Source organism: Ovis canadensis, chromosome 4 (assembly GCF_042477335.2).
Source record: "Ovis canadensis isolate MfBH-ARS-UI-01 breed Bighorn chromosome 4, ARS-UI_OviCan_v2, whole genome shotgun sequence".
Lineage (NCBI taxonomy): Eukaryota > Metazoa > Chordata > Mammalia > Artiodactyla > Bovidae > Ovis > Ovis canadensis.
The window spans coordinates 106,420,472-106,440,184 of NC_091248.1; the positions used below are offsets into that span (position 1 = coordinate 106,420,472).

At 42.3% G+C, this 19,713-nt stretch overlaps 1 protein-coding gene across 2 annotated transcripts in view; it reads right to left on the minus strand.

Annotated features, from left to right (window-relative positions):
- The window catches only part of GRM8 (glutamate metabotropic receptor 8), an 883,624-nt gene that overhangs the window by 712,224 nt on the left and 151,687 nt on the right, over window positions 1–19,713 (minus strand). For both annotated transcript variants that reach the window (XM_069588313.1, XM_069588314.1), the window contains exon 3: window positions 19,247–19,463. In XM_069588313.1, the coding sequence (XP_069444414.1) occupies window positions 19,247–19,463 (217 nt within the window). The remainder of the gene's footprint in view (window positions 1–19,246; window positions 19,464–19,713) is intronic.

Genomic DNA, 19,713 nt, shown 5'->3' on the forward strand with positions numbered 1-19,713 from the left:
TAGGGTCTTATTATGTATCTATTTTATATATAGCAGTGTGTTTACGTCAATCCCAATCTCCCAATTTATCCCTCCCCTCCTCTCCCTCTGGTAACCATGTTTGTTTTCTACATCTGTGACTCTATTTCTGTTTGGTATTTAATAAATAAGTTCATCTGCACCCTTTTCCTAGATTCCATGGATAAGCAATACCATATGATATTAGGAAGCAACCTAAATGCCCGTCAACAAAGAAAGGAATGGAAAAAGAAAGTGTAGTACATATACACCACAGAATACTACTCAGCCATGGAAAAGAACAAAACAGTGCCATCTGCAGACACGTGGATGGACTTGGAGACTGTCATACTGAGTGAAGTAATAAAGACACAAGGTTAATAATTACAGCTTTTCATCAATAAACACACAAGATTGTGTTCATTAATGAAAAGTTTTAGTTCTAGGAAACATTGTTTGAAATGCTTACATCTGTCTCCCCCACCTCCATCTACATGCGTCTCCTCTTCCTCAGAACCCCACCCAGCGCTTCCCCTCTGTAAGCCCTCCCCGAGTGCTGCTGGTAGGAACCCATCACCTCACCCTCTGCACTCACACAGCTCCTGATCTGTACTTCTATGGAGCAGTGACTTTCTCTCAACTCGCCTCTAAGCACCTGAAGGGCAGCCGTCCCATCACATCTATCTTTCTGTCCCTGCCCAGTGCCTATCCCAGTGCCCGGCCCACAGCCAACGTGCCATACACCTAGCCCAGTTTGACCTAGGGACGGCTCCTGTCAGGGCATAAATAAAAGAAGCCAGAGTTCTGCTCCCGTTCCACCTTCATTAATCAAGTCCCACCTCCAGCTTTTCATCTACAAACAAGGGGGAAAAAGCTGAACTTACAAGTTCACACTGCTGAGATCAAAACCCAAAGCATATGTCAGCCCACATGGAGGGCCCAATGCCAGAAGCCAGGAGGAAAACCAAAGTTCCTCCAAGGAAAAACAGAACCAAAAAAAAAAAAAAAAAAAGTGGGGAAAAGAGGAGAAAACATCCTCTATCAAGGACGGGTACTGTAGCCAGCCAACTCCAGGAACACCTGTGCCGACACTTTGGTAACTATCGCGAGATGTTAAAGCAGAGCCAGGAGGCTGGGGTAGGGGTGTGGGGACAAGGGGCAGCAGAGAAGCAGCCAGCAAAGCCGCCCACCCCCTCGCCACAGCAGGGCTCCAGCCCAAAGCAGCTCCAAGCTGTGGGAGGGGAGAAATTTTCCGTTTCGTGGAAATTCAGCTGTATGCCACTGGGCTGGCCATTTTAATAACTAAAACTGAGACTGTTCATATATTTAGAAGTCACTAAAGGACTAAGAGTCTGAAGCCAAGATATCCTCTAGAGGAGGATATAGGAGCTAGACCGTCATACGTCAAGAACCAATAGGAAGAAAAAGACGTTGCTTAAAGAATTTGCTTAAAATAAAGGAGCTGCATTTTAAAAATAAAGACATGACACCGTGGAGGCTCTTCAAGGTGCCAGTTACATTTGTACTTTTTACGTCCGTTCTCAATAACAGGGCTTTCTCAAGTGCCTTTCTCCCTTGAAGACACACAGAACACACAGGCTTCCAGGCTTCCTCACAGGCCTGCAGAGAATCCTGTTTTGGGTTTTTGGTGTTTTGTTGTTTTTTTTTTTTTTTAATGCAGAAATTTAAAAATCCATTGATTTATGAAACCATACAAAGAACTGAAACATTTCCTTGAAAATAAAGAGTTCAGCCATGCTTTAAAACAGCCAAACAAAATATTCTAGTTCTTTCCTTACAACCTGGACTCCTCTGATTGCTGTCCAGCCAGCTGGTGGTCAGAGCCGGCCCATGGTTGAAAAGGCGTCTCTCTGGCCGTGTGTGAACTGCGCTATTTTCACAGGCTGGACTCCACTGGTGCTGAGGGATGGTGGGCAGAGCGCACATCTGGCCACAGAGAACTGCTGCGGAGGCGGACATGGCTACCGTCAGTGAGCCTGAAGCCCCCGGCTTCATTCCTCCAGTCGCCAACTCGCTCAGCTGAGAGACACAGGACAGAAGGCAGAGCTTTTTCAAAACAGAGAACACTTAACAGAAGTCTTTCCTTGTCCTTGAAACTGCTTTGCTTGTTATCATTTAGACGGAGGCCAAAACTATTTTTGACAAATATTATGATTCATGGCTACATTTAAATCTTATTTTTCAGGGAAATTTTAGCTACAATTTAACATATGTTGATAGAACTCTATCCTGCCCCAGGCACTGATGAATAAGACCAGGTTGCTGCTACCCTGAGAAGGTCATGGTCTAGATGGGAGGCGGAGAGGTCGACAGACGGACAGCACACGATATGCACAGTGCTTCTCCTGTCTGGCAGCCTTTCCTCCTTGTTCTAGAAGGGCACCTCAATTTAGCCTTGAGGAATGATGCTTCCCTGTGGCTTTGACCATGTGTTTCAAGCGGGGCTCTCCCCACCTTCCTCTCTCCAGCTCCAGATGGACATGGGACCCACGCCTGGCCACTGTGAAAAGTGTCTTCCTTAGGCCATAGTGGTTGCTTGAGTAATGGACTGAAACCGAATAGGGCGGGGGTCTCTGCTAGAACCAATGGGAAAGAAGCAGACCCTTCCCACTATAGTTGCCAGAGTAGGTGGACAGTATTCCCCCAGAAGAAATAACTGTCTGGAACTCAGAATGTTATCTAGTTTGGAAAGAGTCTTTGCAGATTTAACAAAGGGAAGGAACTCAAAATGAGATCAACCTGGATGAGAGTGGACCCTAAGCCCAATGACAAGCGTCCTTATAAAAGACGGAAAAAGAGACGACTCAAACACAGAGAGAGAGAAAGGTGGTGTGACCACAGACACAGGGATCCGAGTTAGGCAGCCACCAACCGAGGAATGCCAGGGATTGCTGGCAGTCACCAAAATCCATGAGAGTGGCATGGGACAGACCATCCCTCAGAATCTCCAGAAGGAGCAAACACTGCTAATACCTGGATTTCAGATCTGGCCCCAGAGCAGTAGGAGAGAGAATTCATTTCTGCTGTTCTAAGTCACACAGTGTGGTGATTTGCTAAGGCAGCTCTAGGAAAGGAATACAGCTGCTAAGCTGGCAGTCCACAAGCACACAGCTGCTGGTGACCCTCCTCCCGCCATGTGGAAGAAACCTGAGGATAAAGCCAACTTGCAAGAAAGCAGAAGCCAGAACTGAAACAGGACGCATTCCTGTCAGTTCACTTTAAAATGTGGAGCTAAACCGACCTGAGGTCAGAGTTACTCTGAGACTGTGAACCCCCGCCAACTTTCTTCTTGGCTTGAATCTTGACTGAAACCATGAAATAAATGTTTTAGTAAAAATGTTAATAAACATAAATATCAACAAAAGAGAGTTGGGAGGCCAGAAGCAGCAAGTCTTGTGCCCCATCAGGAGAGCAGAGTGCAACAGGAAGAAGAAAGATTCCTCTCCTGGCTAAGACTCAGCCAATGAAAAGCCATGGACTCTATTTACTAGAGGCCTCTTCCCTTTCTCCTCTATAAGAGTGTGCTTCTTCCCTTGCCCTGCAGGGACCTGCCTATAGCTTGCCATGGTTGCAGACCCCAAACTGTAATTCTCTGTTGATTCCAAATAAGCCTGTCTTGGCTGAAGAATATGTAATTGCTTCAGGTCAACTACTTTCTTTACTAACGGTGTATGTATACAGAGGGTTGCAAGTGCAGAAAAGAGCTCATCTAATGCCTTCTGGGAATCTAGGAAGGTTTCACTAAGGAAATATCATTAATGCTGGGTTTTAAAGAATGAAAATAGCTCCAGGCAGACATGCGGGACGCAGCATTTCCAGAAAATGGAAGAGGATCCACGCAGGTACATTAGAAAATGCTCAGATCATAAGTACAGCACAAAACACACTGAGTGTGGGGAGGGTGAAGGAGAGTCAAGACACCAGACTGTTGAGAGAGCATGGTCTCTGTCCTCCCTGCAGCTTCCTGGGACAAGGATGGGAAACGACTAAAGAAACCAAACTCTGCAAACTTCAAAGAGAAATAGCAAGAGGTAGTAAAAAGAATACAAATTTTGGAATCGGAGAACTCTGGGTTTGTATCCCATGCTACCACTTACTAATGAATTAGGTCATCTTGGACTGCTATGTACCTTTTTTGACCCTTGGTTTTCCCATCTGTAAGAGAGGTATTATAATACATGCCTCATAGCCTAGTGGAAATTCAGTTATACTGTACCTATAAAGTAAGCACTAATAGTTCCCTCCCCTTTCAAGAAATTATCTAAGGACAAACTTGGACGTGGGGACAATAAGACAGAGAGAAGGAGAGAGACTTTGGTAGCAAATATGCACATTAACAGAATATGGTGCGTTTACAAATTTACAAATCAAAAGTAATTAGGTCAAGTCATAATTTTACATGCTTTAATGAAAGCCACACTAAACCTAATTTTTAGACACCAGTGTCAAATCACCCATTTCTATGACCCTTGGCTATGTGGACCAGAATTGTTTCCAAAATGACCCTTATATTATGAAAGCACAAAAATGTTCAGAAAGCTGCATGATTAATGAGACTTAAAATGAATCAGTAACACAAGAGTATGGAGGCAACAAGAAATGTGAGTTAAGAGGGAAATATTTAGAACAATTAACAAGAAAACTTCAGGTCCTTCTAGAATACCATAAGAACAGCAATAAAGATCTCTAATGGATTATGTGGTGTTTTTTTTTTTAAGTAACAACAACATGGGGGACACAACTTTTTAGCTCTTTTTCACTGAAGCATTAGTTGGAATAAAATTTTGCCAGGAAATAATTCACTTGGTCTCCCATCCCTGAATCATTCTTTTAAGGGAATCATATAGTCATTTGGGACACATCCATTCCAAACTAAGGACAATCTAAGACACATTCTGCTGTTGACCAACAAGTTTTCAATGGCTTAGATCCCTGTAGCATTGTCACCTCATTTTCCCAAGCCTGGGACTTCAATCCTACCAGTACCGATACCAATTCACACACTTCCCTCCCTTTACCCCATCCTAGTCCAAGTCAATCCCAATAGATTCTAACTCGTGTTCTGGTTCAAGCCTGACCCTATAATCTTATTTTTGCAGATGATCTCCTTAAAATCTAAATTGTACTATGCCACTCTCTAAACCCTTCAAAAACTTTCCATTGCTTGAGAATAAAATCCACATTTGTGCCCCCTGCATCTGTGGTTGCTTGCAAACATCTGTACCTGGTGAGCTTCCCAAGTCAGACCTATCCCTCTCTGTGCCCAAGAAGACACCCTTCTACTTCATATATGTATCCCTTCCCCCAGCATGCCTTGGACACCTCAGTTGAATGCTGGGATCTCCAAGACACCTAAGGAATCAACTTGTCACTGTGACACATAAAGACCCTCTCTCATTATTTTCATGGACTCTCAGTTGGAGACATCTCACACTGTAGGCTTGTGGGAGACCTGGGTTCAATCCCATGGAGAAGGAAATGGCAACCCACTCCAGTATTCTTGCCTGGGAAATCCCATGGACAGAGGAGCATGGTGGGGTACAGTCCATGGGGTTGCAAAGAGTTGACCATGACTGGAGTGACTAAACACAGCACAGAGATAGGAGACTAAAAGAACACGTGAAGATGTTAAGATGGTAAGATGTAAGCTTACCATCTGTGAAGATGGTAAGCTTGACTAGAAAGCCTATAAGGGCAGAAATCAGATGGGACTCACCCAGCGCCACGCTCTAACCTCCTAGAATAGGGTCCCAATGTATGGTAGGTGTTCAAATATTTCTCTTTATTTATTCATTTATATATTTTTGGCTGTGCTGGGTCTTTCTTGCTGCACACGGGATTTCTCCAGTTGCAAAGAGCGGGGGCTGCTCTCTAGTAGTGGCTTCTCGTGGTGGCAGCTTCTCTTGATGCAGAGCATGGGCTCTAGGGCTTTCAGGTTTCAGTGGCTGCAAAGCTTAGTTGCAACCACTTAGGGCTTAGTTGCCCTGTGGCACGTGGGATTTTCCCAGAGCATGGATCAAACCCGTGCCCCCTGCATTGGTAGGCAAATTTGTAACCACTGGACCACCAGGCAAGCCCAAGGTGCTCAAATACTTCTTGAATGAAGTATCTCATCAGCGCCCATGAATATTTCCATCCATCCTAGGATCCCCCTGGCATCATGGCAAGCCCACTCTGAAGGGAAGCACCTGGAGAAGGAAATGGCAACCCACTCCAGTATTCTTGCCTGGAAAATCCCATGGACAGAGGAGCCTGGTGGGCTACAGACCATGGGGTTGCCAAGAGTCGAACATGACTGGAGTGACTAAGCACAGCACAAAGATAGGAGACTCCACAATGTCTGTGCCCAGTTGCTCAGTCGTGTCCGGCTCTTGTGACTCCATGGACTGTAGCTCACTAGGCTCCTCTGTCCATGAGATTTTCCAGACAGGAATACTGGAGTAGGGCACCATTTCCTCCTCCAGGGGATCTCCCCCACCCAGGTATCGAACATGCATCTCTTGTATATTCTGCATTGGCAGGCAGATTCTTTACCACTGAGCCACCTGGAAAACCTTCCATGATACTCAACATGAAAGGCTAACAGTATACTTGGCACTTCCTTCTTTCCCTTAATAGCCCATTATGCAGGTGCCAGCACTGATTCATGACATAAATGTGGCCCTGGAGTCACGTGACCCTGAGTACCACTGCTTCAGAAGTATGTCTGAGCCACTACAAGAGGCATTTTTTTTCCTCACTAGTGGAACTGCCAGGAGATATGTTTAAATCATCACTTAAAATTCCTTTCCCGACCAAACCTCTTCCCAGAGCTGTTAACAAGAAACAAAATGTGCTGACTTGAGTTTCACTTTGCTTTCTTTCTCTAGCCTTCCCCTTGTGGGGTCCCCGATGAATCATGAAATCACTCTGACCAGGTAACACTGAAAGAGGCAAAGAAAGAAGCCTGGCATATGTCAAGCATGCATCTGTTGGAGAAGAAAGACCGAGCGGCCCAGTTTTGCCAAGGGATGAGACCCTTGAAATAATTGGCACCTTTTTTTAATAAACTATTCATCTTATACCCTCCTGATTGCTCTATTCTTGAACCATTTATTTTCAAGAAAACCATAATTATTGCCTCACAGATAAGTCATGAAGGAAACTGTGAAAACACTCCTCATTCTCAGGCCAGCTCTTTCAGGACGTACAAAAAAGTCACATAAATGGATTCTGATGTTGCTTCATTTCTGTGGAAAGATGTTTTATATTATGTTTTTCTAGCAACACAGTAAAGTGCGGATGGCACCTTAAAGCTCTCATCTAGGGCTGGAGTTTCCAAACAGAAGAGCTTGAACAGGAAAATTACTTTGGAAAGGGAAAGAAAAGAATGGAATTTCTTTGGGGCTAAGAACAGGGCGGGGAGGGGGGAAGCATTCTCTTGTCATGGCACAGGCATTGAGTTATAAGCTCTACAAGCAGAGCCCAGCTGGCAAGTTCAAGGGGAAATGGGGCTGGCTAATCTGGTTACAGAAGCTGATCCCTCAGGAAAAACTGGGTAGTCCACAACCCAAAATCCATCTAAAGGACTGGGACAAATGTGGGTTCAGTTCAGACAGAACTCCATAAATTAGGACTCAATCCAGCAGTTACTGTCTGTGTTACAGCTGAATTGTGACCCCCGCCATGTCCAAATTCATACACTGAAGTCCTAACCCCCTGTATTCCAGAATGTGACCTTATTTTCACTAGAGATATATTTAATCAAGGGTCTTTACAAATATGATTAATAAAGATGTTGCTGTTGCTGTTGTTTAGTTGCTAAGTCATGTACAACTCTTTACAACCCCATGGACTGTAGCCTGCCCAGCTCCTCTGTCCATGGGATTTCCCAAGTAAGAATACTGGAGTAGGTTGTCATTTCCTTCTCCAGGGAATCTTCCCAACCCAGCGATCAAACTCACATCTCCTGCATTGGCAAGAGGATTCTTCACCAATGAGCCACCAGGGCAGCTCTAATGAAGATGAGGTCATACTAATAATATGAGGTCTATTGAATTAGGGTTCTCACACCTTGATCCTGGACTTCTAGCCTCCAGAACCATCACACAATAGGTTTATGTGGGACTTCCCTGGAGGTCCAGTGTTTAGGACTCCATGCTTTCACTGCAGAGGCCCTGGGTTTGATCCCTGATCAGGGAACTAAGATCCCACAAGTCATGCAAGCAGCAGCAACACCCCCCAACAACAACGACAAAAAAAAATAGATTTATGCCATTTAAGCCACGGATTTACTGTACTTTGTTATGGCAGCCCTACGAAACTCATACAGCTGGCAAGAAGATTTAGGCACCAGGAAAAGAACAACTCTAAACAGGGACTACTCTGTTGGTAGGGAGATTCTAATCCTTCCTAAGCATTTCAGTGAGAATCTCTGCAAGAGACACTCAAATCAGGCTCTGAAGCAGAACTCCTTTAGTCTAGGGATACGACACTGAAAGGACATGAGAAATATAAAGACAACAAGCTAGACAGGGTCAGGACCCCCACACACCCTAGGAACCCAACAGACAGGATTCTGTGCAATGGCTTCACGCAGTCAGCTCTCAACAACTGCATGAGTCACGCAGAGGACCAGTCACCTCCACCCAGTCAGGTGAAAGAGTTGACAAGGGATAGGCAGTGTGTTATGGTTCAACCTCAGAGGCCAGCGTCTGAGGCAGAGCCCCATTCCTAGGGATGCAGAGGGTGAGTCAAGGTGGGACAGCACTGTGAGTGTGCAGGGACCTAGCAGGGGGCCCAAAGCTTACTCAGGGACCACCAGGCACAGGGTCCACCATGGTAAAGTCATTCCAAAGCCCAGAAACTTGCAAGCTGAGGTCGGGGCAAGCTGTTGGCCCTGTTTTAAGCCTCAGGGACTGAACAAAACTGAAACTGCTGCCAAGGCCATGGATGATGCTGGGTGGCAGTAACCAGGGAGAACAGGGGCTGAAGCTGAAGAGCAAGTCAGACACTGGCCGTCTGTGAAGAGACACACCTGAGTACCACCGACAAATCAAGGAATAAGACTTGTCCGAAACAAGCAGAGCACTGTAAAGCAAATATCCTCTGATAAAGAGAAAGACTTGTCAAAAACTATGCATATTTTTACATACATTAATCATCTCACAAATATATATGTTACAAAGTTGGCATCATATTCTACACACATTTTTGGTGCTGTCTCTTTTTCTCAGGAAATTTGTGTTGACCTTACCTAAATTTACTTCACTCATCACACAGTGTACTCCCTTTGAGTCTGGGAGTCCATAAACTGACCAGCCTTATGGCAGGTCTTTTCGTTATATGCACTGCAGGATACCCTCTCTTGGGCACTGTGTTCTTAGACAGTGACTCTAGTTGATGCCTCTATGAAGGCAATACTCACATTCATTTATAATTGTTTGCTTACATCTCTGTTTCCTCTGATGCACAGTAACCAGCTAGGACGCAGAGGCCAGGATTCATCTCTGGATCCTGAAAGTCTAGAACAAGTATGCCCTGATCCACAGTGAGCACACAATGAATGCTGGCTGAGTCAGCTAATGCACAGAACGTTCAAAAGGAAGAAGAGAAAGCGTATTTGGTGAACCAACACTGATTGGCATTTAATCAATTCATGCATTCAACAGGTGCCAACACTATTCTATGTAGGATATTAGTCATGCTAAGAAAAAATAATAATTGGATTATCATCATTAATAATAATTGGATTGGTGTCTGCCAGAAGGTGCAAAGCAAGTTTTAGGAATGAGGGGTACTGGCTGCTTTGATTTGAGCTCTGATGGAGGCCTCACTTTGCCTTCTTATTTGCTCACTGAGCAAATTTGGCACAGACTCAGGGCAATATGATGAGCCCTGGATCACACATCAGTGAAAATGGGCTCCTAACACAAGTTGGCAGCTGTGGACCACTTAACATGAGCTACACATTGTTCTGTATGACTTCAATCCTTATACAATTTGTTACCCCCATTGTACAGATGAGAAAACTGGGGCACAGCAAGAGTAACTTACCCAAGATCTTGCAGCTAGACTCTGACAGATCTGAAAGTCAAATCCAGCTGATAAGAAGCTCTAACCCACTTCCCAGCACTGTTTAGACTGAGGGATTAAGGGTGGGTTCAACCTCCAGATGACAGGCTTTGGTATTTTCCAGTAATTTTAAAAAAAAAATGAATTCTGAGTGGTTCAACAGTAGGGAAGTCCCAAATGTTCCCATAGAGGTTACATGTTAGTGAGGAAACTGCACAGCCATTGTTGGGGCCATCTCCACCCTTTGGTTTCCAGAGCGCAAGCAAGCCTGACCACAAGGATCACAGCACCTACACTGCCCTGAAGCTGGCGACAGTGTTATTCGACAGAAATTCATGAAGCATGTGGCATATGCTAGGTAGCCTGCTGGGGATTAGGATGGAAGAGGATTCTTCTATTGAGAAAAACACATTCTGGTGAGACAGGTATACAGGGAAATTGGCATTACAATCAGAATGGCAAGTGGTTCCACACAGTTAAGTTCATGAGAACATATCACTAAGGATGCGGCAAGCTTGTCTTGATATCTGGACTTGATATCTTGATATCTTAACTTCCCTGGTGGCTCAGACGGTAAAGTGTCTGCCTACAATGTGGGAGGCCTGGGTTCAATCCCTGGATTGGGATCCCCTGGAGAAGGAAATGGCAACCCGCTCCAGTACCCTTGCCTGGAAAATCTCATGGACAGAGCAGCCTGGTAGGCTACAGTCCATGGGGTCACAAAGAGTCCAACACGAATGAGTAACTTCACTTTCACTTTTCCTTCTTTCGATATCTGAACAATGTCCTACCGGAGTAAGCAGACCCAAGCAAACACCACTGTTGGCGATATGATAAGCAATACGCAGTGGCCAGGGGCGACAAGAATAAGACAGGAGGACTAGCAACAGTGAGAGTAGGTAGTCAGAAGCCATTCAAAATCCCCTCTCTCACCTTTCAGGCAGAAAATGATTAAGTTTGAAAGTAATTAATGAATCAAGCAAAGCCTTCTGGTTGCTTGAGAAGCAGGCAGTACATCCACCACCTTCACAATCGTCTACAGCTTTGCCACACATTCTGGAAAGAAAAAACCCTGTATTACCTCAACTCCTTTCACTAGCAATACCTGATATCAAATAGCACTTTCAAGTTTATGAAGAACATTCTATCACGTAATGATCACTGAGCAGAGGCCTTATCTATTTTACAGAGAAGGAAATGAACCTTCAGACAAAATCTCTTAATTGAAGAAGGGGAATTTAAACACATTTGTGATTCCAAGGTGGGTTTCACTGCATCAAACTGCCCTTGTTTACTACTATAGTGTTAGAATCATAGGTTTAAAAGCATCTATTGGATGCTATTTGCCATTTCACATTAATAGCAGCTGTTGCTACTTAGCCATTGCTAAGCCCTAAATATTAAGCAAGGCCAGAGTGAAGAACAGCTTTGAAATGATGCTCTATTTGATCAAGTTCTGCAGTAATTGTCAAAATCATATACATTTTCTTTGGATCCCTGTAAAGCTTCTGCAGGATCGCTGCACCTGCAGTTCCAATTTGCAATTTCCTCAGCCCTCCTTTGAAGTTATTCTTGCCAATTACCTGGTGTTAATATTAATTAAATATGATTTGCAACTTGAAATGTGGTGTTATCAATGGAACTCAGCTGTAGAAATATAAAGCAAAAGTTTCAATTGAATTAAAATGTTTCCTTTCATTCATAGTATTTTACAACATTAATACTTTTGTCAAATTGATTTTTGCCTGCTGGAAGTCATTTTTCCAAAGCAATGAACATCTGAGGGAAAAGGCTGCTCTCTGTATTTTTTTTTCCTTTGTCATTGAAAATACTTTGTTTTAATCTCAATGCGAATCCATTGCAGTTAATAGAAACTTGATTCTTGTTTATAGCCCAGGAGGAAAAAAATGCTTCCTTTTAAAACTGTACTGAGATAGCTTAAAAATATGATCAGTGGGCACTTTTTCATCAGAGAGTTGGAATGAAATTTACTTTATTTCTTGATCCACACTGAAAATATATTACTATCAAGTGTTTTGGCAAGTGTCAGTCATTTTATATACATAAAAAATGAATTAATTAAACTGATTTATTGCATTAACATTTTGAACAAATTTTGCCAATCCAACGACCTCTGTGGTCCCTTCCAAGTCTGAGATTTTAAGATTCAGAACACAAGTCAGACAATAGTCAGAAGCTTCCAACATTTGCAAATTGGGAGGAAAAAAAGTCACGTACAGTAGAAGATTTGACAGAATCAGGTCTATTCTGCCCCCGTAATGTGTGCGATGACAACTTGCAGGCCTGTCATCTTCAATAAGCCATTCATAAACACGATGGCTGATTAAAGGACATGTGTTGCCATACTGTGCAAATTCACAGTGATAAGATACAGTGCTTTCACACATTGCTTTTATCTTCAAAGATAAAGCTTTAGCTTCCTTGCCCCGTTATAATGATCATGGCAGCATTAACATTTATTATCCTGTCTTCTTTTTTAAATAATATAATAAGCTAAGACAAAGAGGGGAAACAACCTGTCTAAAGCCTCAAGAAGTCATTTATTGAGTCACAAGCTACAAGTTCCAGAGCTTACGACAGAAAAGCATGGGCATGTATTATTAACCTCCTTATTACAATATCAATGAAAACATCATATCAAATCATTAAAACAAGACAAACATAGAGGACTGTGGTCCTAAGAACTGAGGGTGTGTAAAATAGGTGATGGAAAAGTCCTAACAACCAGGAGCAACTAAGCTATTCCCTTCCCTCAAGCCAAAAAAGACCAAAGGGAAAAATAAAAATCAGTTAGGCCAGAAGGACTCTCAGATGTCCATAATTACCCAGGTGTTACTGAAAAGAACAATAGCTTGGAATTACACAAAGCAGGGGGCTGAACAACTAGTACCCCCACTGTATAGGGAGTGGTCAATGATCTGACCAGGGAACTTCTGACTGCTTAGAATCCTAGGAAAGCCAGACACAAAGATCCCACCCAGTCTAGAACCCTGAGTTATCCATCAGGTCACCTCATCTACCCAACTAGTCAAGACTGAGAGAATAAAACTCTGTAGCACTTCAAAAGGAACTTTTGAGCATATTATATTATGGTCTTCTCCATTACCAAATTCTGTCTACTTAGAAACCTCCTCATCTTTATTGCTTACTGTTTGTCCTCCTGGTTTACCTCCCATCTCTATGATGGAAATTTTCTCCCTAAGTACACCCTTCTTCATACTATCTCCCCTGTCATGGGTATTAAATTGTGTCTCCCAGAAAGATACACCCAATATCTCAGAATGTGACCTTATAAGGAAATAGGTTATTGCAGATATAATTAGGTCTGTCTAGATTGAAGCGACTTAGCAGCAGTAGCAGTCAAGGCTATGGTTTTTCCAGTGGTCATGTATGGATGTGAGAGTTGGACTGTGAAGAAAGCTGAGTGCCAAAGAATTGATGCTTTTGAACTGTGGTGTTGGAGAAGACTCTTGAGAGTCCCTTGGACTGCAAGCAGATCCAACCAGTCCATTCTGGAGGAGATCAGCCCTGGGATTTCTTTGGAGGGAATGATGGTGAAGCCGAAACTCCAGTACTTTGGCCATCTCATGGGAAGAGTTGACTCATTGGAAAAGACTCTGATGCTGGGAGGGATTGGGGGCAGGAGGAGAAGGGGACGACAGAGGATGAGATGGCTGAATGGCATCACAGACTCGATGGACGTGAGTCTGAGTGAACTCCAGGAGTTGGTGATGGACAGAGAGGCCTGGCATGCAGCGATTCATGGGGTCGCAAAGAGTCAGACATAACTGAGTGACTGAACTGAACTGAACTGAAGGAAATAGGGTTATTGCAGATCTAATTAGTTAAGATCATACTGGAGTAGGGTGGGGCCTTTAATCCAACATGACTGGCATCTTTATAAGGGGAGAAGACAGGGACAGAAACAAGAAGGGAAAAGATAGCAATGTGATGATGGAGGCAAAGACTAAATTGATGGATGAATCCAACAAACACCACTGCATGCATGCTTGGTCATGTCCAAACCTTTGCCACCCATAGACTGTAGCCCACCAGGTTCCTCTGGTGATCAATGAACACCATTGATTACCAGCAAATTCCAAGGTGTGGCTCTGCCGACACCTTGATTTCAGACTTCTAGCCTCCAGAATTGTGAGAGAGTTAAGTTTCTGTTGTTTTCAGCCACTCAGTTGGTTATGGCAGCCTTAATACACTCCCTGTCAAGGACAATCCTTGATCCTCTGTCACAATGCCACATAATTTCAGCTGTGCCCTCTGGCAAGGTTCCTGTTCTCTTATGAAAATCTGCTCAATAGCCTTGATTTTTTCATCAAGAACTCCTACCATCTCTCATCATGGAAAACTTCAAAGAAGACTTAGAGCCCTCCCATAGCCACAAATCCCATCAAGAGAACACTCTGCCCTATTCTTGGCTTTCCATTGCTAAGTCTAGGCCACTATTGCCACATCTTCATTTTTTTTCATTTATACTAATTTTATTTTCCTCAACTTGATTGAGATATAATTGACAAAAGTTGTATACATTTAAGGCGTACAACTCAATGTTTTGATAAAAGTATACACTGTGGAATGATTACCATAATCAAGCTAATTGACACTTCCATTACCTCACATAGCTGTGCGCGTGTGTGTGTCGTGAGAACACTTGAGGTCAATTCTCAGTAAATTTCAAGTAAACAACACAGTATCCTCAGCTATAGTTACCATTCTGTGTATTAGATCTTCAGAATTTATTAATCCTGTTTAACTACAAGTGTATTCTCTTTGGCCAATACCTTCCATTCCCCTTCCCTCTTCCCCCACTAGCCTCTAGTAACACACTGTTTTCATGAGTTTGACTTTTTAGAATCCTACATATAAGTGAGAGCATGCAGGATTTGTCTTTCTGTGTCTGGCTTTTTTTCACTTAGTACAATGCCCTCCAGATTACCCATGTTGTCACAAGTGGTAGGATTTCCTTCTTTACTAAGGCTAAATAATATCCCATTATATAGATAGATAGATAGATAGATACATGAATATAGATATACTTTGCCCATTCATCCATCAACGGACATTTAGTTTGTTTTCATATCTTGGTTATTCAAAATAATGCTACAATGAACACAAGATGCAGATACTTCTTCAAAATATTGATTTCATTTTCTTTGGACATAAACTTAGAGGTGGAATCACTGGATCATGTGGTAGTTCTATTTTTAACTTCCAAGGAAACACCATATTATTTTCCATAATGACTATACCAATTTACACTCATATCAACCATGCACAATGCTTTCCTTTCCTCTACATCCTCAACAATGCTCACCATCCCATTCCTTTACGTAAAGCCCACAAGTGTATCCTTTGCCCCCTTTAATTCTCACTCTACATTTCTTACTCTAATTCACACTCTACACCTTAGCAACTACCTTTCTCACCTCGATTATAAATTTTCTGAGAATGAACTTCAGAACTACATCTCAGCTCCTGCTTTGGCTCTCAACCAACGTCCTTGACTGTGTTCTTCTCCACAAAGGTATGTACCAGCACTTACAGTTTATTGAGTTCATAATCAAACCATGCTTCCCATTCCAAACCAGTCTTTCCACTTTACTCTCTCTTTTCTATTCATGGTACTTGCATTTTCCAATTAACCAAAATTTCAAGTTTAATTTTGTTTTACCTCCAAGCTCTGTGTGCTGTGCTTAGTCACTCAGTTGTGTCTGACTCTTTGCAACCCCATGGACTGTAGCCCACCAGGTTCCTCTGTCCATGGGGATTCTCCAGCAAGAATACTGGAGTGGGTTGCCACGCCCTCCTCCAGGGAATCTTCCCAACCCAGGCTCCCCCACCCACATCGCAGGTGGATTCTTTACCATCGGAGCCAGCAGGGAAGCCCAAGAATACTGGAGTGGGTAGCCTATCCATTTTCCAGGGAATCTTCCCACTCCAGGAATCGAATCGGGGTCTCCAGCATTGCAGGCGGATTCTTTACCAGCTGAGATATCAGGGAAGCTTCACCTTCAAGCTCTACTTCCAATCAATTGCTAAGCTCCAGAGACTTTAGCTCACAAGTGTCTCTCAAGTCTGTCCCCTCATCCATTTCTATTATCACTGCCCTCTATGAGGCTAAGATTGATATTGCAAGTCTTTCAACTGGTCTCCCCATCTTCTACTTCTTATTAGCAAAATCTTAAATATGTATTCTGATGGATTCCTCTCTATTCAGTGGTTTCCTCCACTGTCTAGAAAATGAAAGATAAAATTACTACACTATGCGGTACAATAGTCATCTACGTGCCATGTCAAGTCTTCCAGTTTTGTCTTCCATACCTTACTACACAAACTATGACCCAGTCAAATTGTGACGTTTGTTGATCCCAATTTTTTTTTTTTTTTTTTTTTTGCCTTCTCCAGTAAAAACGCTATAGTCAGGATGCTTGGGGCTGAGACTATAACAACTAGAATATCAAGGGACTATTTGTCTTATTGTATCAAATAACTCCTGTCCCTCTCTCCCTGAGAAGGATCCTGACTACAGAAGAGACATCACTGACATCTGTGTTCAAGACCATCATTCATTCATAAACTTTGTTCTCCAAGACTCACTAAGGATGCTTCCTCACGTCTCGGATTTTGTCAAAACGAAAAACGTTATAATCAAACCATGCAAGCAATGTATCACTAAACAGATTTTCATTTCACTATCATTCCATTATGCTCTGCCAGAATTAATCAGAGACAAAACATAGGAAGTCCCAGTCTACACTGAAATTTCATAGCAATTAACGTTGCTGAAGGGAGAAACCCTTAACAGAGTACAGGAAACTTTACAAGAGTTGGGAAAATATACAATTTCATTAATAGGCAGACACTCCAAAAAATGAATGCGTATGTCTCCTTCTCAGTCAAGAGACTAAGATCTTTAAAAACACTGGTAACACAGTGACAGAGATGCCGCCAATGTTGTAGTAAGAGGAGCAAATGTTACAGAACTAATGAATTTTCATTAGAGCCATCAGATCACTTCAGAATGGGTTAAGTTGCTACCATTTGTCATTCCCATTAATCTCATTGTCATGTAAAAGGTTTAATTTTCAGCTATTTTTGTTCTAGATAAAATCTTTGTCATTAAAATGAGGGATGATTTTGATATTTAATATATTCCATGGCATACTCTAGTGTGGCACTAATTTGGCCTTTTCAGTATTCTGCATATTAATTGACAATACAGCCCTCCTCCATTCCCCAGATAAGAGAGGACTGAAATAGAATGGACAGCCAATCAAGTCACAGAATGCTGAAGGGATCAACAGAAAAGAAATGTTGCTCTAATCAGGAGCATACACGAGGCACTAAAATTATTTTCTCCCATACTAATGACTAAGATAGAGACAGTAATAATGAATGGTACCACCTGAATCCTTTAAGGTGACAGTTATCAAAGTATAGCAATGTTCCCTAAAAGTGAGAACTAAGTATTTCTTTTTTTTTCCCTTCTGGTAAGAAGAATAAAACTGCACTCTCACTTTTAACTTTTAAAACAATGCACTTTATCAGAGTCTGCAACAATGTCCTGTCTTAAATTGTTCATAGTAATCTGTCGCATGCACACAAAATGTGTCCTCTAGTGGAGAATGTACAGATCACTGCAGAAAACCTCTCATTTCAATACATATTCTATTAGTTGCCTTCTTTTGTTAAGTTATCACTTTGGTGAGAACTAACATCAGCTGCTTAAATAATGCATTCAACCTGCTTTCAGAAGCTACTGTTTTCATTTGAGTGGGCATTTCTCCTAAGGATGAATGTGAGACTCTTTTCCAAGAAGGTAATATAATTTACCATCATTTAAAGTTCAGTTGAATGTTTTGAATCATTTTTATAGCAATAGTGATATAATTTAAAATTCAAAAGAGCAAAGATTATGCCAGAATGGATATTTATAACAAAGAATGAATAGCTGTCCCTTAAATAAATTAAGCCAATCTATCCAACAAGACCAGGTCTTTTCTACATTTTCTGCAGCAGCACAGTACTGGAACAAATATTAAGCACACTAAATATTGTGCATCATAAGTTTCCATGCTTATTACATGCAGCGTAACAGATCCTAGGCATCTTCATATCTTTTAAGAGAAAACCTTATTCCAGTAAATTTAGATGCTTGGCCTGCCCAAATCATTCCCATGGTCTTTTCCTGCATTAAAGCTTCAAAGAAAAACATTAAGTTATCAAAGTTCAAAATTACCCCAAAACAGCTAAAGGACGCTTACAATTTTTGGCAAAACATTGCTATTACAGAAAGCAATGCAATAGAAAAATATGCAAATTTTATTCAGTAATTCTTAGTAAGAACAATAGCATTTGTTAAGTAACTGGTAACATATCTCCTTTCATCCGAAAAGTTATGTTTGTTGCCCAATCAGCAATAAGGCTTATGCCCTGAGGTGTTTTGTCTTCTGGTTCTTCCACACTGTGCAGTAGATTTACAGCCTCACGGATAAATACACAGAGTAAAATGCCTACGGAGATTTGAATGAGAACATTGAAAAAACCCAGGACAGAGTTCACAAGCACCCTGTTCTAAACAGGTTTCCACATCTTGCTCTTAATCCCACTCACTGTAAGCTTCAGAGTTTGAGGTAAGAATCAAAATTCATAAAGTCAAAAATGACAATAAGAATATCACTCAAGTATAGCCTTGGGGGCTACTTCAGTATTGTTTTAAGATGATTACCAGTCTTAATCCCTTTAGTGTTGGATGTTAAATTCTACTGCCTTTTTAAAAATATTTAATGACTTGCTAATATAAGCTTCCATCTAGAACAATCAAATAGTATGTCACTTATTCAAATATACAGTGGCTCTAATGTGCCAGCAAACTCCCACGTCAAAACAGACAACTTTGAAAAAATGTTTGCCTGAGTCAGGAGCTCTACTTCCCAAATTAGCACAAGAGTGTCACCTTGATAGACCATGAACAACAAAACCATTTATAATAAGCCCAGCTTCCCCCTAGAGTGGACAGCCTGGGTCATGCATCTGTAGGAGCTCTAATTATCCCACACAGATCAGAGAGCTCTTGGGGACACTCAGACTTCCACAGCCTGTCACCTCAAACACGATCATCTGATAAATATACACTTACCAATCTCCCGCGAGATCTGAGTGAAGGCCTCCACACCACTCTCTCCGTAGTTACCCTCAGAAGCCAGCGTCGACACGTAATTCCACCCCAGGGCAGTCACAATGTCCACCATGGCTTGCGCTTGGTAGGAGTCAGGAGGGACCACCCGGGAGAAGAAGTCATACCTGGTGTTATCACTTAGCTCTGGGGCGGTGGATGCATAGCTGATTTGAGGTATCTGCAAAACAAATGACAGGTCATTTCTACCCATGAGGAATCTTGTCAAATGATGGACTGTTGCACAAGAGATTAAACAGTCAAAGCTATACCAGAAACCTAGACAGAGCTGCCTGCAGCCAAGATAAGATTTCATCACCATCAATTTCATTAGAAAGTAGCTTATATAGGTCTATGGGCTCACTTTCTTTCAAAGCACATTTCTAAACAAGAGGGCTTCCTTGGTGGCCCAGCAGTGAAGAATCTGCCTG